Source organism: Oncorhynchus mykiss, chromosome 25, assembly GCF_013265735.2.
Source record: "Oncorhynchus mykiss isolate Arlee chromosome 25, USDA_OmykA_1.1, whole genome shotgun sequence".
In the NCBI taxonomy this organism is placed as follows: Eukaryota; Metazoa; Chordata; class Actinopteri; order Salmoniformes; family Salmonidae; genus Oncorhynchus; species Oncorhynchus mykiss.
Window position 1 is genome coordinate 22372720 of NC_048589.1, and position 15874 is coordinate 22388593.

A 15874-nucleotide genomic window follows, 5' to 3' on the forward strand; every position below is an offset into this window, starting at 1 on the left:
TTTGGCGCACTGTGACGCTTTAATAGAGACCGAGAGTGATAAAGGATAATGTGACAAAGAAATGTAGTGAGAAAAATAGTGAGAAAAATAAGATTGGCTACAGCTATTTCCTTACGAAATGTATTTTTGTTTCTGTTAATTCTGTATTTGCCTTTACAATGTTTAATCCATGTATGGGTTTTTGTTTTGATATGACATGCATATCAACCACTGCTAGAGGATATCAACCACTGACTGCCTCACAGGAATGATGTAATGCTTTCAAGTACGCAACCTGCAACATCCGGGTCTTTTTCGATTCCTGTTGTAAGCTGTCTGTCAAGTGAAGAGGCTGGGGCTTTCGGCTTGACGCTATTTGGCCTCAACAGCTCCGGCCTAAAGGTTTAAAGGAGGTACATTTGAAATATACTTTACGTCGCCAAATGAGAAAGTAATGTATCCCTGGTTTACTTAGAACAGGGAGTTCCGCACTTTCACAAATTTATGTACAGAGGGTAGAGGTGCTAGCTAACGTTACCCACAAACGATCAATCTTGTTGGTGTTTCTGTCGCAGCTTCTGCTTGTCTTTACACTTTCAAAACAGCTCTTTCTGATTTTGGTAAGTCACATTTGTTTGTGCCTGTAAGAAACTGTCTACCAAGTTAGTCCGTTAACATTTGCGATTAGCCATACTCACTAGCATTGGGGGCAGCGCGATGAGTCGGTGAGGGAGTGAAGGCCTGTCAATGCTAACGTTATGTGAACGCTTGAGGTTCTTGGGGCCGAGGCCCACAACGACGCAATGTTTTAGTTTAATTGTCATATTGCCGCCGGAGGATATAAGTTAGCTAGTTAGCCAACTAATAAACGCTGTTCAAAACATTGTTGGTTATTTCGTGAAAGTTTTTCTTGTTCTAGAAATTTAACTAGCCCTGGCTCGGTCATTGACTTAGTAAGCCGATGACTAGTTAACTAGTGTTAGCGTGTTATTGTGACGTAGCTAATACCAGTTTACCAGCAGACTTAGCTAGCGAACGTTAATTAACGTTACCTAATACATATTGCCAGCTAGCTATGTTGGTTGCTAGTTAACTATTTAACAGATTGCTAAACCAGTTAGGTAGCCAACATCATTAAAACACCAAGATAGCTAGCTAACGTTTGCTAGCTACACTGTTTATTGTAATGTTTTTAGTTCACGTTAGCTACCTAACCACACAAGAACAACACTTAACTAGTAGTGGACGTTGGCTTGGGACCTTACTAGGAAGCTAGCTAGCTGGATGGATTAGCTAGGTTTTTGCAGTACTGACTGTTTTGTAATGAACTCATGCAATCAATGGCCAACACCTATAACATAGCTCGTTTACCAGATAACGTTAGATCTTCATTGGTAGCTATAGACGTTCATAGCTAGTGCAGTGAGACAAATATTTAGTTTACATTAGTCACCTATTTTTGCAGACTGGTCGCATAGACTAGAGGTAACATAGTAAACGTTAATCCGGGACAGCCAAATTAGTATGATACCTACAGTAAGTTACCAGTCAAAAGTTGACACATCTACTCATTCCAGGGTTTTTCTTTATTTTACTATTTTCTACATTGTGGAGTAATAGTGAAGACCTCAAAACTATGACATAACACATATGGAATGATGTAGTAACCCCAAAAATTGTTTAACAAATCTAAATATATTTTAAATTCTTCAAAGTAGCTACTCTTTGCCTTGACAGCATTGAATTCTCTCAACCAGCTTCACCTGGAATGCTTTTCCAACAGTCTTGAAGGAATTCCCACATATGCTGAGCACTTGTTGGCTGCTTTTCCTTCACTCTGCAGTCCAACTCATCCCAAACCATCTCAATTGGGTAGAAGTCGGGTGATTGTGGAGGCCAGGTCCTCTGATGCATCACTCTCCTTCTTGGTCAAATAGCTCTTACACAGCCTGGAGGTGTGTTGGTTCATTGTCCTGTTGAAAAACAAATGATAGTCCCATGAAGCGCATACCAGATGGGATGGCATATCGTTGGAGAATTCTGTGGTAGCCATGCTGGTTAAGTGTTCCTTGAATTCTAAAGAAATCACTGACAGTGTCACCAGCCAAGCACCACCTCCATGCTTCACGGTGGGAACCACACATGCAGAGATCATCCGTTAACCTACTCTGTGTCTCACAAAGACACGGAGGTTGGAACCACAAATCTCACATTTGGCCTCATCAGACCAAAGAACAGATTTCCACTGGTTTAATGTCCATTCCTTGTATTTCTTGGACCAAGCAAGTCTCAGTCGATGTTGAGATGTTACTTGAACTATGAGAAGCATTTATTTGGGCTGCAATTTCTGAGGCTGGTAACTAATGAATTTATCCTCTGCGTCTTCCCTTCCTGTGGTGGTCCTCATGAGAGCCAGTTTCATCATAGCGCTAGATGGTTTTTGTGACTTCACTTGAACTTTCAAAGTTCTTAGAAATGTTCTGGGTTGACTGACCTACATGTCTTAAAGACATGGACTGTCGTTCCTTTTTGCTTATTTGAGCGTTTTTTTTATTTTATTTTTTCAAAGTTTAACAAGGCAAGTCGGTTAAGAACAAATTCTTATTTCCAATGACTGCCTACACTGGCCAAACCAGGACGATGCTGGGCCACTTGTGTGCCGCCCTATGGGACCCCCAATCACAGCCGGTTGTGATACAACCTGGATTCGAACCAGGGTGTCTGTAGTGACACCTCTAGCACTAAGATGCAGTGTCTTAGACCACTGCGCCACTTCATGTCTTAAAGTTATGATTGACTGTCATTTCTCTTTGCTTATTTGAGCTGTGTTTGCCATAATATGGACTTGGTCTTATACCAAATAAAGCTGTCTTCTGTATACCACCCCTACCTTGTCACAACACAACTGATTGGCTCAAACGCATTAAGAAGGAAATTCCACAAATTAACTTTTTTAACAAGGCACACCTGTTAATTAAAATTCCTTATGAAGCTGGTTGAGAGAATGCCGAGTGTGCAAAGCTGTCAAGGCAAAGGGTGGTTACTTTTTAAGAATCTTAAATATAAACATTTTTGGATTTAATATAGTTTGTTTTCACTATTCTACAATGTAGAAAATAATAAATAAATAAAAACGCTGGAATGAGTTGTCCAAACTTTTGACTGGTACTGTATATAAACAAAAGTTAGTAGAGTCTGCTATTTTAGCCACACCCGTTGCTGATAGGTGTGTAAACTCGAGCACACAGCCATGCAATCTCCATAGACAAACATTGGCAGTAGAATGGGCTAACTGAAGTGCTTTCAACGTAATCCCGTCATAGAATTCCAGCTTTCCAACAAGTCGGTAAGTAAAATTTCTGCCCTGCTAGAGCTTCCCAGGTCAATTGTAAGTGCTGTTATTGTGAAGTGGAAACGTCTAGGAGCAACAACTGCTCAGCCGCGAAGTGGTAGGCCACACAAGCTCACAGAATGGCATCATCGAGTGCTGAAGTGCGTATCGTGTTTAAATATTCTGTCCTCGATTGCAACACGCACTACCACGTTACAAACTGCCTCTGGAAGCAACGTTAGCACAATAACTTGTCAGGAGCTTTATGAAATGGGTTTCCGTGGCAGAGCAGCTGCACACAAGCCTGAGATCACCATGCACAATGCCAAACTTTGGCTGGAAGGGTGTAAAGTTCGCTGCCATTGGACTTTGGAACAGTGGAAACGTGTTCTCTGGAGTGATGAATCACGCTTCACCATCGGGGCAGTCTGACGGAAAAATCTGGTTTTGGCGGCTTCCAGGATAATGCTACCTGCCCGAATGCTTTGTGGCAACTGAAGTTTGCTGGATGAATAATGGTCTTTGGCTGTTTTTCATGGTTCGGGCTTGGCTTGTTAGTTCCAGTGAAGGGAAATATTAATGCTATAGCATACAATGAGATTCTAGACGATTCTTTGCTTCCAACTTTGTGGCAACAGTTTGGGGAATGCTCTTTAACTGTTTCAGCATGACAGTGCCCCTGTGCACAAAGTGTGGTCCATACAGAAATGGTTGGTTGAGATCGGTGTGGAAGAACTTGACTGGCCTGCACAGAGCCCTGAGCTCAACCCCATCGAACACCTTTGGGGTTAATTGAAATGCCGACTTCGAGCCAGGCCTAATCACCCAACATCCTGTGTCCGACCTCAATAATGCTGTTGTGGCTGAATGGACGCAATTCTCCACAGCAATGTTTCAACATCTAGTGGAAAGCCTATCCAGAAGAGTGGAGGCTGTTATAGCATGTAAAGGGGAACCAACTCTATTAATGCACATGATTTTGGAATTAAATGTTCGGCGAGCAGGTGTCCACACACTTTTGGTAGTGTATGGTTACATGCAAAATACTTACTACTTTTCAGCTACCCCTAACCTTAACCCTTTTAGCTAACCCTTCCCCTAACCTTAACCCTTTTAGCTAACTCTTCCCCTAACAACCCCTAGAGCTAGCTAGCATCAGCCACCTAGCAAATGTTAGCCATAACAAATTGGAGCTTGTAACATATTGTACGTTTTGCAAATTCGTAACATATTGTACGTTTTGCAAAATCTTAATGTTGAATGAATTACAATTTGTAACATTGTACGAATTTCAATTCGAAGATATCATATGAAATGGAGTGTCTAGGATTTACCTGCAGAATAATACGAAATACTCTGAGACCACGTTGCAATGCATGAGATCAGCCCTAAAGTGCTAGTTAATCATTTTGCAATAAAAATAATTGCAGATATGTCATCTGCTTCTAAATAATCCCCATCTTAACATTTATCTGGCTAATATTTAGGTGTTTATTTATTAAAGTTGTAGCTAGCTGAACTTAGCAGAATAACAAATGTCAATATTATAAACACGCAACTGACCTAAATTGAATAGAATAATTGTTTCATTCCTGTTTTAAGGGGGATACAATGGGGGCGTTTTTGGACAAGCCAAAGATGGAGAAGCACAATGCTCATGGTGAGGGGAACCGTCTGACCTATGGCCTGAGCAGCATGCAGGGCTGGAGGGTGGAGATGGAGGATGCCCACACGGCAGTCATTGGCCTGCCTCATGGGCTCGACCCTTGGTGCTTCTTTGCGGTTTATGATGGGCATGCTGGCTCCCAGGTGGCTAAATACTGCTGCGGGCACCTTCTGGAGCACATCACCAGCAACCCAGACTTCCAGAGTGCTCTGGAGCCGGAACCCAACGTAGAGAGTGTGAAGACCGGCATCCGCACAGGTTTCCTGCAGATTGACGAGCACATGCGGTCCATCTCTGAGAAGAAGCATGGTGTGGACCGCAGCGGCTCCACCGCGGTGGGGGTAATGATTTCCCCAGGTCACATCTACTTCATCAACTGTGGAGACTCCCGGGGTCTTCTTAGCCGTGGAGGAGCTGTGCACTTTTTCACACAGGACCACAAGCCCAGCAACCCACTGGAGAAGGAGAGGATCCAGAACGCAGGTGGCTCTGTCATGATCCAGCGAGTGAATGGCTCTCTGGCAGTGTCCCGGGCACTGGGAGACTTTGACTACAAGTGTGTGCATGGCAAGGGCCCCACGGAGCAGCTGGTTTCACCAGAGCCTGAGGTGTATGCCATTGAAAGGTCTGAGGTGGAAGATGAGTTCATCGTTCTAGCCTGCGATGGCATCTGGGATGTCATGGCCAATGAGGAACTTTGTAACTTTGTCAGGTCCAGGCTTGAGGTGACCGATGACCTTGAGAGAGTCTGCAATGAAATTGTTGACACTTGCTTGTACAAGGTGAGATTTGTCAATTTATTGTTCACAGAATCGCTAACAATTAACCATTTGCATGCACTTGAATGTTACCACTCGCATGTAGACAGTTCATTTTTCTAAATTTTACAACATTTTGTAACACAAATAGGCATCATGGATAGCACATGCTAAACGTTTTACTTTAAGTCTGTCTGTATTGCACTCGCTCTATGAACAGGGGAGTCGGGACAATATGAGTGTTGTGCTGATCTGCCTCCCAGGGGCTCCAAAGGTGACTGCAGAAGCTGTGAAAAGGGAAGCGGAGCTGGATAAGTACCTGGAAAGCAGAGTAGAAGGTGCAGCATCTTAATATGCGTATAGAAACCTAGATAATACAAGAACCTTGTCATGAATTTAATGTGATTTGAAGCTCGGATCACATATTGTGTATTTCATAGATTGTTTTCCACTTAGAGAATGTGTGGTTCTGCTAATTTCCACAGAGATCATAAAGAAGCAGGGAAACGAAGGGGTTCCAGACTTGGTCCACGTGATGCGGACGTTAGCATCGGAGAGCATCCCTAACCTCCCTCCTGGGGGAGAGCTGGCCAGCAAGTGAGTGAGCTCTTTTGACTGTACCTCAGCCAACTGAATGTTTTTGATGTCGATTAAGTATTAGCAAAATAGAGTAGCATGCTTTGCACGGTAAGGTTTCTTTAGGGGGAGGAATCTATTTCTGATCTCAGGTGCACAGGCACTCAAGACTTTTCACCTAAGTGGTTTTGATAGCTTGGACTTGCTTGAAAGTTTGGGCTATTAGTTGGGCTAATTGAATTTTGCCCTTCAATTCCAGCCTTCTGTTTTCCCCTCTTATGCTCAGCATTTAGCTCGCCTGTATAAACTGTTTTGTTTTCATTGGACTTGCATACAATGATTTTGTTATTGCTTGCCTAGCTAAACCTGCATGGTTGGTAACTTTACTTTTTTGTGTTTTAGACGAAGCGTTATTGAAGCAGTGTACAACAAACTCAACCCATACCGAGGTGATGACACAGTAAGTATCACCCGACAATTGCTATCCTCTCACGAAAGTTTTTTTAATTTGAATGTGTTAATTTGTTTGTCGGTGTGTTTGTGCACATCTGTTTGTATGTCGAGGGGAAAAATAAAATTTTCATCAGCTCAATTTGGAACGTTCAACATATTTAACACTTTAGAATTTGGACCCCCCCCCCCCCCCAAAAAAAAAATGTTTTTAAAGATGAATCAAGGAGAGGCAATATGTATTTAAAAAAATATGTGTATATATATACACACAATTATTCAGACATTATGAATAATGGGATGACATATAGCATGACAATGACATAGCACAGGATAATCCTCGTGTTTGCATTGAACTGCTCTTTTCCTATCATTGCCTTATGGATAGCTGCAGTTGAAGTCTGAAGTTTACATACACTTAGGTTGGAGTCATTAAAACTCATTTTTCAACCACTCCACACATTTCTTGTTAACAAACTATAGTTTTGGCAAGTCTGTTAGGACATCTACTTTGTTTATGACACATCATTTTCCCAACAATTGTTTACAGACAGATTATTTCACTTATAATTCACTGTATCACAATTCTAGTGTGTCAGAAGTTTACCTACACCAAGTTAAACAGCTTAGAAAATTCCAGAAAATTATGTCATGGCTTTAGAAGCTTCTGATAGGCTAATTGACATCATTTGAGTCAATTGGAGGTGTACCTGTGGATGTATTTCAAGGCCTACCTTCAAACTCCGTGCCTCTTTTCTTGACATCAAGGGGAAATCAGCCAAGACCTCAGAAAAATAATTGTAGAGCTCCACAAGTCTGGTTCTTCCTTGGGAGTAATTTCCAAACGCCTGAAGGTACCACTTTCATCTGTACAAACAATAGTACATAAGTATAAACACCATGGGACCACGGAGACACGTTCTGTCTCCTAGAGATGAATGTACTTTGATGCGAAAAGTGCAAATCAATCCCAGAACAACAGCAAGGGACCTTGTGAAAATGCTGGAGGAAACGGGTACAAAAGGCTGCTCAGCAAGGAAGAAGCCTCTGCTCCAAAACAGCCATTAAAAAAAGCCAGACTACAGTTTGCAACTGCACATTGGGACAAAGATTGTGCTTTTGCAGAAATGTCCTCTGGTCTGATGAAACAAAAATAGAACTGTTTGGCATAATGACCATCATTATGTTTGGAGGAAAAAGGGGGAGGCTTGCAAGCCGAAGAACACCATCCCAACCGTGAAGCACGGCGGTGGCAGCATCATGTTGTGGGGGTGCTTTGCTGCAGGAGGGACTGGTGCACTTCACAAAATAGATGGCAACATGAGGGAGGAAAATTATTTGGATATATTGAAGCAGCATTTCAAGACATCAGTCAGGAAGTTAAAGCTTGGTCGCAAATGGGTCTTCCAAATGGACAATGACCCCAAGCATACTTCCAAAGTTGTGCAAAATGGCGTAAGGACCACAAAGTCAAGGTATTGGAGTGGCCATCACAAAGCCCTGACCTCAATCCTATAGAACATTTGTGGGCAGAACTGAAAAAGCATGTGTGAGTAAGGAGGCCTACAAACCTGACTCAGTTACACCAGCTCCTTCAGGAGGAATAGGCCAAAATTCACCTAAATTATTGTGAGAAGCTTGTGGAAGGCTACCCGAACTGTTTGACCCAAGTTATACAATTTAAAGGCAATGCTACCAAATACTAATTGCATGCATGTAAACGTCTGACCCACTGAGAATGTGATGAAAGAAATAAAAGCTGAAAGAGAATTTTCTCTATTATTCTAACATTTCACATTCTTAAAATAAGGTGATGATCCTAAATGAACTAAGACAGGGAATTTTTACTTGGATTAAATGTCAGCAATTGTGAAACTGAGTTGAAATGTATTTGGCTAAGATGTGAACTTCAAACTTCAACTGTATATAATCCTTGTTTGTAATCCACTTTCTATTTGACCTGTAATCCATTTAGCTCGTTACCATAACATCCCTGAATGCATTTAGTTCCTCCCACAGTTAACAGCTGTTTCATGCGTATTGTTTAGTTCACTCCTGAATTGACACTGCAGCCTTTGATGTAAAGATACCAAAATGCTCTATACTACTAAATTGTATTTTCAATTAAGATTATGTTAAGACTAGGCCTTACCTAGGTCTATGAAACTAAACCAGCACTTGCAATCACATTTGTCGTGCTTGATTAACTAGGTGAATCAGTATTAGCTAGCCTCCAGATTGATTTAGGGTTTCTATTACTGGTTGGGTACTGTCATGATCAAATAAGCTTCTTGCTTGAAAAGGAAATGGTTCTTTTGTGGAGCTGTTTATACAGGGGTCGCATGAGCGTTCAGAGATCTGCATTTTCAAAACATAGACCATCAAACTATCAAACCATTTCTCCTGCATTTTATATTGAAAGGCAACAGTTTTTCTTGCTATAAATTGAGTGATAAGTGGCGTGCAACTAGTTTTTCATCACACAAGATAAAGTAATGCAAAACATTAGTCCGAATATGACTTTGTTTTCATCAGATGACAACAGAAGTGCAACAATATTTGGCTAGCAGACAAACGTTTAACTTCGACACAATGAAAAAGCAAGGTATTTTTTTGCAAAGACGATGCATGGCTATTAGATTTCTTATGTTTACCATAGAAAGCTAGCCAGCTACATTTCCTAATGTTTTGCCAAAACGACCAGCTAAAAGTAACCATTATTCCCCGCTGCCATCAGTCGGCTTCCTGTCTGCTGATCAAATGCTGTTCTTGAATGCGGGAATTTGATTGGCCAGAGGATAGATTTCTCTTCCGAGTGGAGATGTGCAACTGAAGCACAAAATTTGTCTGACGCCGAGCAGAAATTAGATCTCCTTTTACAAAACGCAGCAATGTTTTTCTTATCTTTTTCTTTCAGCGTGAAAAATGCAGAATTCATATCTAAACATTTTCATGACTACTCACTCCTACAACTTGTCGTTAGTGAAATGTTCTATTCAAACTAACCAAACTAAACTAATTTAGGCAAAAGGGAAGACTTCAAGAAATTGCTGTTTATACCAGGGATCTCAATCTCAATTCCCAGAAAGCTTTGCTCATGCCTAAATTATTTTCTGGATGCCTGTCCAAGTTCGTAACTAGTTTAGGACAAAATTATCCTCTTGGGTGCAAAGATCAGCACATCTCCAGGAGTTGAAATGGAGACCCCTTGGATGTTGATCCAGTATCTGATGGGTTTTTCCTTCCTTCAAGGACTCAGCATCGACAGACGACATGTGGTAACACAACCCCTACCACTAACACAGCACAGAGTTTACAAACCTCTACCCTCAAGAATCACAGCAGCTCCATTCAGCAGCCTGTCTCCCCACCACTCTGAGCGTTCCATTTGTAAGAAGGGAATATGATGGGAGGAGGAGATGCGCACGCACACACCCCTACACCCCAGATAGAGCAGCACCAGTCAGCTCTGGAGTTCAGGATGCCCTCCATTTTGTCTCACCTTTATTTTCAATCCCACCCATAACCTGTTGGGACTCTGTAGTTATGTTTTAGGTTTTCTTTTCTTTTTTTAATCAGTTAAAACAACTATTTTGGGCTGTAATTTCCTTGTTTGTATATTTCTGTTTTGGTGAAGTGCAATTGTCCTGTACAAAGCCTGTATTTAATACAGCTTGAGTTAAAGTTAAAAGAAAAAAAATAACCTTTATACACTATCAACCCTTTTCCTGCTCTTCTGGAGTTCCAACAAATGTCTATTCAGTGAATATTACTGTTTGTCCTCCAGGTGATATTATCCTCTTGCTCTTTTAAAAAATGTTTTTGTTTGTCTTTGCTCCTTAAGAAACGGGTAAATTGTATAGGTTCACAGCACAGTAAGCTCTCTAAACCATAAATTCTAATATCTACATTTCTTTTGTTTGTATAAAAAACATCTACTTAGTGTAGTAACTATGGTACTACAGTCTTTCATTGTGTGTTCTGTCTTTTGGGGGCAATTCTTGTTCATCACCTGTAAACAACGCAACAAAGCAGTTCCTAGATGCAAATGAAGATGAGCTCACCTGACACCTTTTAACACTTGCTGTGTGTGTGTGTACCTGTGTGTGCCTGCCTGTGGGTGGTGGCAAGTGTTTCTAGGTGCTTGTGTGCGTGCACATGTTTGTATAGAGGTAGGTCTGTATATCTGTAGCTGGCAGCTAATGTTTGCTATGGTAGTGCAGATTATGGCAAATGTTCCTCCATTACTCCTACATACCTATTGTGCACCCGTCTTGTATATCAGTACGATACTACCCTTCACTTCAGAGCTTTGGAGAACACTTTATATGACACTGGATGGATTAAGTTGACTTTTTGCTATTTTTAACTTATGACATCTGCCACAACCATTTTGTAATTCTACTGACATGCAGTGATTTATGCTAGTCTGACTAGTTTACATGTTCATGTCATTCATGTAAGATTTTTTTTAAATAAATGTAATATGTTTCAGATGCACATATTTCAGCTTTATGATGGCCCGGCATGCCAAGTGAAGTTTTCTGAGATTCAGTGCATTTTATTTGTTAAAAGCCTGCGTTTGGTACTGAGAGGTGTTCAAATCACAACATCTATATGATAATCTGATTTTACAAGTGTATAAGTGCCGATTTGTTAAAAACCCTAATTACCACCATCAGTCTGAGTGAACCTTCAATCTTCCCTTAACAATTTCGAGGTGGTATTTTTTTAATTGTTGCGATATTCAACTATACAACCAAGAACAAATCCACTGAATGCAATGAGCTGTCCTAGAGTACCTTATATTTACTCTGAGTGGTTTGGGGGGCTCTGTGTAGAGTCCGCAGCCACTGCACCAGGAGCCTGTGCACAATATGGTATGCTTCTAAAGTGTGTGTGATTTTGCTGTAAGTCTTTCCCTTAAAAAAATCAAATGAATAGTTAGACTAAATCTGTATTTTACATGCAGATGTATTTCTTGGTGATGTTTTTTATTTTGAACTGCATTGCTGCAAGTCTTTTCTGACCTATTGTCAAGGAATAAATCATGTCGCTTGAGTTAGATGCGTGGTTAGCAAGATACTCTTGTTTTTGAATGTTGAATCGATTAGAATTGAGCGCTGTAGGTAAATGTGTCCTAATCCCCTTGGGTTCTGTCCTGTTTGTCTAAATCAGGTTTTCCCAAACTTGGTCCCCAATGCACGTTTTGTTTTTTTTCCCCCTAGAACTACACAGCTGATTTCAAATTAAAGCTTGATGACAAGTTTTTTTTAAATTTTTTATCAGCAGCAGAGTGCTAGGGCAAAAAACAAAACGTGCACCCAGGGGACCCAGGACCAAGTTTGGGAAACACTGGTCTAACACAGGGTAACGTACTGAATTTATAATTTCTCTTTAACCAACTGACAATCTAATGATGTAACTTCTGGCAACAAACTACTACGTTGACTCCTGAATTTGACCCCAAGATTAACAGTTTAGAGATGGCTTGATATGCCACCCTTGTTGTATTTTATCCGTACCTGCAGTTGTTTTTTTTAGAAATTATAAACAATACGAAGTACATCCCAGATTAACTCTTTTAAAAAAAAATGTTTTTCTGAGCTTGCCATATGGACAATTGATACAGCTGTAATGTCAATTATACTTACAATTTCGTTAAAGGGTAAACAAGTCTAACAATGCCTTCACAATTTTAAGCAATGAATCTGATGAAGTGAAGTGATTATGTAGTCATTGTTGAGATGCAATATACCCATTTGGTTCAACTGTCACAGCTACCCAAGTCACTTTTCCAAATTGAGAAAGAAATGTGGTTAAATTGGTAAATGTCTTTCTTTACTGTGATTTTGTGTGAAGGGAACCAAGTTTTAAGAGTGCGAAGAGGCGTGAACAACCGTAATACAAGCCCTAGCTTTTTTAACGTCTGTATAGTTGTTTAGGATCTTAGCTTAAGGAGTGCAAACATTCGGTTACGCTGTTGTCCTTTTTATAAGCTAAAGTATTTTCTACAGAAATACTACAGTATGTATATTGTTTTTCATTTATGAAATGATGTAACCAAGGAAAATCGGTCTTAACCTGTTTTGCAGGTTTATTCTTTTACTGTCTTTTTTTTTTATTTTTATTTTTTTAACAAGACTGGAAATAAATACTTTTTTATTTCCGAAATGCATTACCTTAATCTTTAGGCTAGCCAGACATGTTTCTGTTATCTGTACAACTCAACACTTTTGTGCTGCCCTGCTGTTGTTTAAGGAGTCAGCTTTAAGGTCAGAGTTCTGTTGTCAACACACCAGTTTTAATGTGGGCTACTCGCGTACTGTCGGACTTGCGTAGTGACTAAGGTTTTAGGTTCATGTAAGGCGTCATGTCTGTCATATTCTTATTTAAGCCTCAAAAGGAATATATTTATATTGGAGTAAGAGATTTTAATGCTTGCGCCCATATTGTACATAATATTGATGTACCTCAGTTGTGGTGATACTGTGTGACCCTTTGGCAGTGGTGGGTTGTGTCCCCTTTAACAGGGGGCCTGAACCCAATGTTGCTGACCTTTTCAGCTCACTAATAAGCTCACCGATTTGCCTTACCCAATCTAACTCAACCCCCTAAAGTACTTGTTCATTGGAACACTTCAAGGAGTAATTTCAAATTGTCTTTCCAAGTTAGGCCACTTCTCTACAAAGTGGCATACTATGTTGGTAGTCACATGGTACACCTTTTCCTTTCTGGTTTATATTAAAAACAAATGTTACCTTGTTGAATCTTTTGAAATATTATTTAAATGGTTCAGTCCTGCAGATGTCCTACTTTCAGCAAATGCAAGTGTTAAACAATTGGGTAACCTTGTAAGCATTTGAAATGTGCGTACATGTCTGCTATATTTATGAATGCATTCAAGAATAGCTTTAGTGCTGTAGATAAGTATTGTCTATGTTGATTCAACTGCTTCTCAGAGGCCTCTGTGATTGACTACAAAGTTCAAAAACTGTATATTTTGTATTATGTTCTAGCTCGGATAAAAGAAAATGTTAAAGCTTTGTTCCCTGAACTTTATTGTGCTATGTGAGTCGATTGAACAAATTGTATTCCTTGCTTGTGAATTTATGCGTTCTCGTATTTCCCTGATCTTCTCCTTAGTTTTTTTTTTTGTTGCCTTTTTGAATTTTGAAATAAAATTTCTAGTTTGCAGAATGTACCACTAAATAAATGGGTTGTTACCTTGTATCGCTCTTCTCATTTCATCTCCCTTGATCTGCTCAATTCATTGTCCCATTTTTAACCAGAAATCTAAAGCTCAATGTCAGACCTATCGATTCCTTCATAAAATACCAATGTTTTCAATCACACAATATACTGTAAGACCCAACACACAAAGTACTGATTTAGTGTTTTGTTGATCCAATAATGTGCATATACACAGTGCCTTCAAAGTATTCAGACGCCTTGACCTATTTTGTTGCGTTACAGCCTTATTCTAAAATGGGTGAAATAAATCCTCATCTACATACAATGACAAAACGAAAACAGGGTTAGAAAATACCTTAAGTATTCAGACCATTTCCTATGAGTCTTGAAATTGAGCTCCGGTGCATCCTGTTTCCATTTTTTTTTAATCCTTTGTACAACTTAATTGTAGTCCACCTGTGGTAAATTCAGTTGATTGGACAGGATTTGGAAAGGCACACTCCTGTCTATATAGGGTCCCACAGTTGACAGTGCATCTCAAAGCAAAAACCAAGCCATGAGGTTGAAGGAATTGTCTATAGAGCGCTGAGACAGGATTGTGTCTGGGGAAGGGTACCACAATGTCTGCAGCATTGAAGATCCCCAAGAACACAGTGGCCTCTATCATTCTTAAGTGGAAGAAGTTTGGAACCACCAATACTCTTCCTAGAGCTGGTCGCCCAGCCAAACTGCGCAGTCGGGGGAGGAGGGCCTTGGTCAGGGAGGTGACTAAGAACCCGATGGTCACTCTGACAGAGCTCAAGAGTTCCTCTGTGGAGGTAGGAGAACCAGAAGGACAACCATCTCTGCAGCACTCCACCAATCAGGTCTTTATGGTAGAGTGGCCAGGTGGAAGCCACTCCTAAGTAATGGACACATGACAGCCTGCTTGGAATTTGCCAAAAGGCACCTCAAGATTCTCTGGTTTGATGAAACCAAGATTTTACTCTAGCCTGAATGCCAAGCGTCACATCTGGATGAAACCTAGCACCCTCCCCACGGTGAAGCATGGTGGTGGCAGCATGTTGTGGGGATGTTTTTCAGCAGCATGGACTGGGAGACTAGTCAGGATTGAGGCAAAGATGAACAGAGCAAAGTATAGAGAGATCCTTGATGATAACCTGCTCCAGACCTCAGACTGGGGCGAAGGTCCACCTTTCGACAGTGACTTTCTAAGCACACAGCCAAGACAACGCAGGAGTGGTTTTGGGACAAGTCTCGCTCTCCATCCAACCTAACAGAGCATGAGAGGATCTGCAGGGAAGAATTCAAGAAACTCCCCAAATACAGGTGTGTCCAGCTTGTAGCGTCATACCCAAGAAGACTCGATTCTGTAATCGCTGGCAAAGGTGCTTTAACAAAGTACTGAGTAAAGGGTCTGAATACTTTATTTTTATTTTTAATTAGCTCAAATTTCTAAACCTGTTTTTGCTTTGTCATTATGCGGTATTGTGTTGATGAGGGGGGATTTTTAATACATTTTAGAATAAGGCTGTAATGTAACAAAAGGTTGATAGTCAATGGGTCTGAATACTTTCCGAAGGCACTGTATTCCTAGACCTGTGATGGCGCATGAGGCCATGTTTTTGCATGCTATCTAGATTAAGTGATGTGTTTTTACCAGTCCTCTATAAAGCCTTCCAGATTCTGAACATATTAGTGTTCATATACCCTTGGTATGGAAATAAGGTGGTCTCTAAAAGATAAATTCTAACTGCAAGTGATCCTAGCCAACAGATTGGACCTTTTTTCTTAACTGATTATACCATAGCAGTACCCTATTTTGGACTGCTGCTGTATGCAGCAGTATAACATTATCCACTCATGCATGGACAACAGGAATGGAGTCAATGTCACATAGGTGTACATTTTGTGCATCCA

The 15874-nt window shown here is 40.6% G+C and overlaps 1 protein-coding gene across 2 annotated transcripts; it reads left to right on the top strand.

Moving 5' to 3' along the window:
• Window positions 1-237: 237 nt before the first annotated feature.
• On the top strand, window positions 238-13991 carry ppm1aa (protein phosphatase, Mg2+/Mn2+ dependent, 1Aa). Of its 2 annotated transcripts, none has more exons than XM_021584952.2 (6): window positions 238-392; window positions 4913-5758; window positions 5955-6072; window positions 6220-6331; window positions 6713-6770; window positions 10013-13991. In XM_021584952.2, the coding sequence occupies exons 2-6, from the start codon at window positions 4922-4924 to the stop codon at window positions 10040-10042; spliced, it is 1155 nt and encodes a 384-aa protein (XP_021440627.1). In that variant the 5' UTR covers window positions 238-392; window positions 4913-4921; the 3' UTR covers window positions 10043-13991. The 2 variants fall into 2 exon arrangements, with proteins under 2 accessions (XP_021440627.1, XP_021440626.1); XM_021584951.2 differs by having other exon boundaries at window positions 265-599.
• The last annotated feature ends 1883 nt before the right edge of the window (window positions 13992-15874 follow it).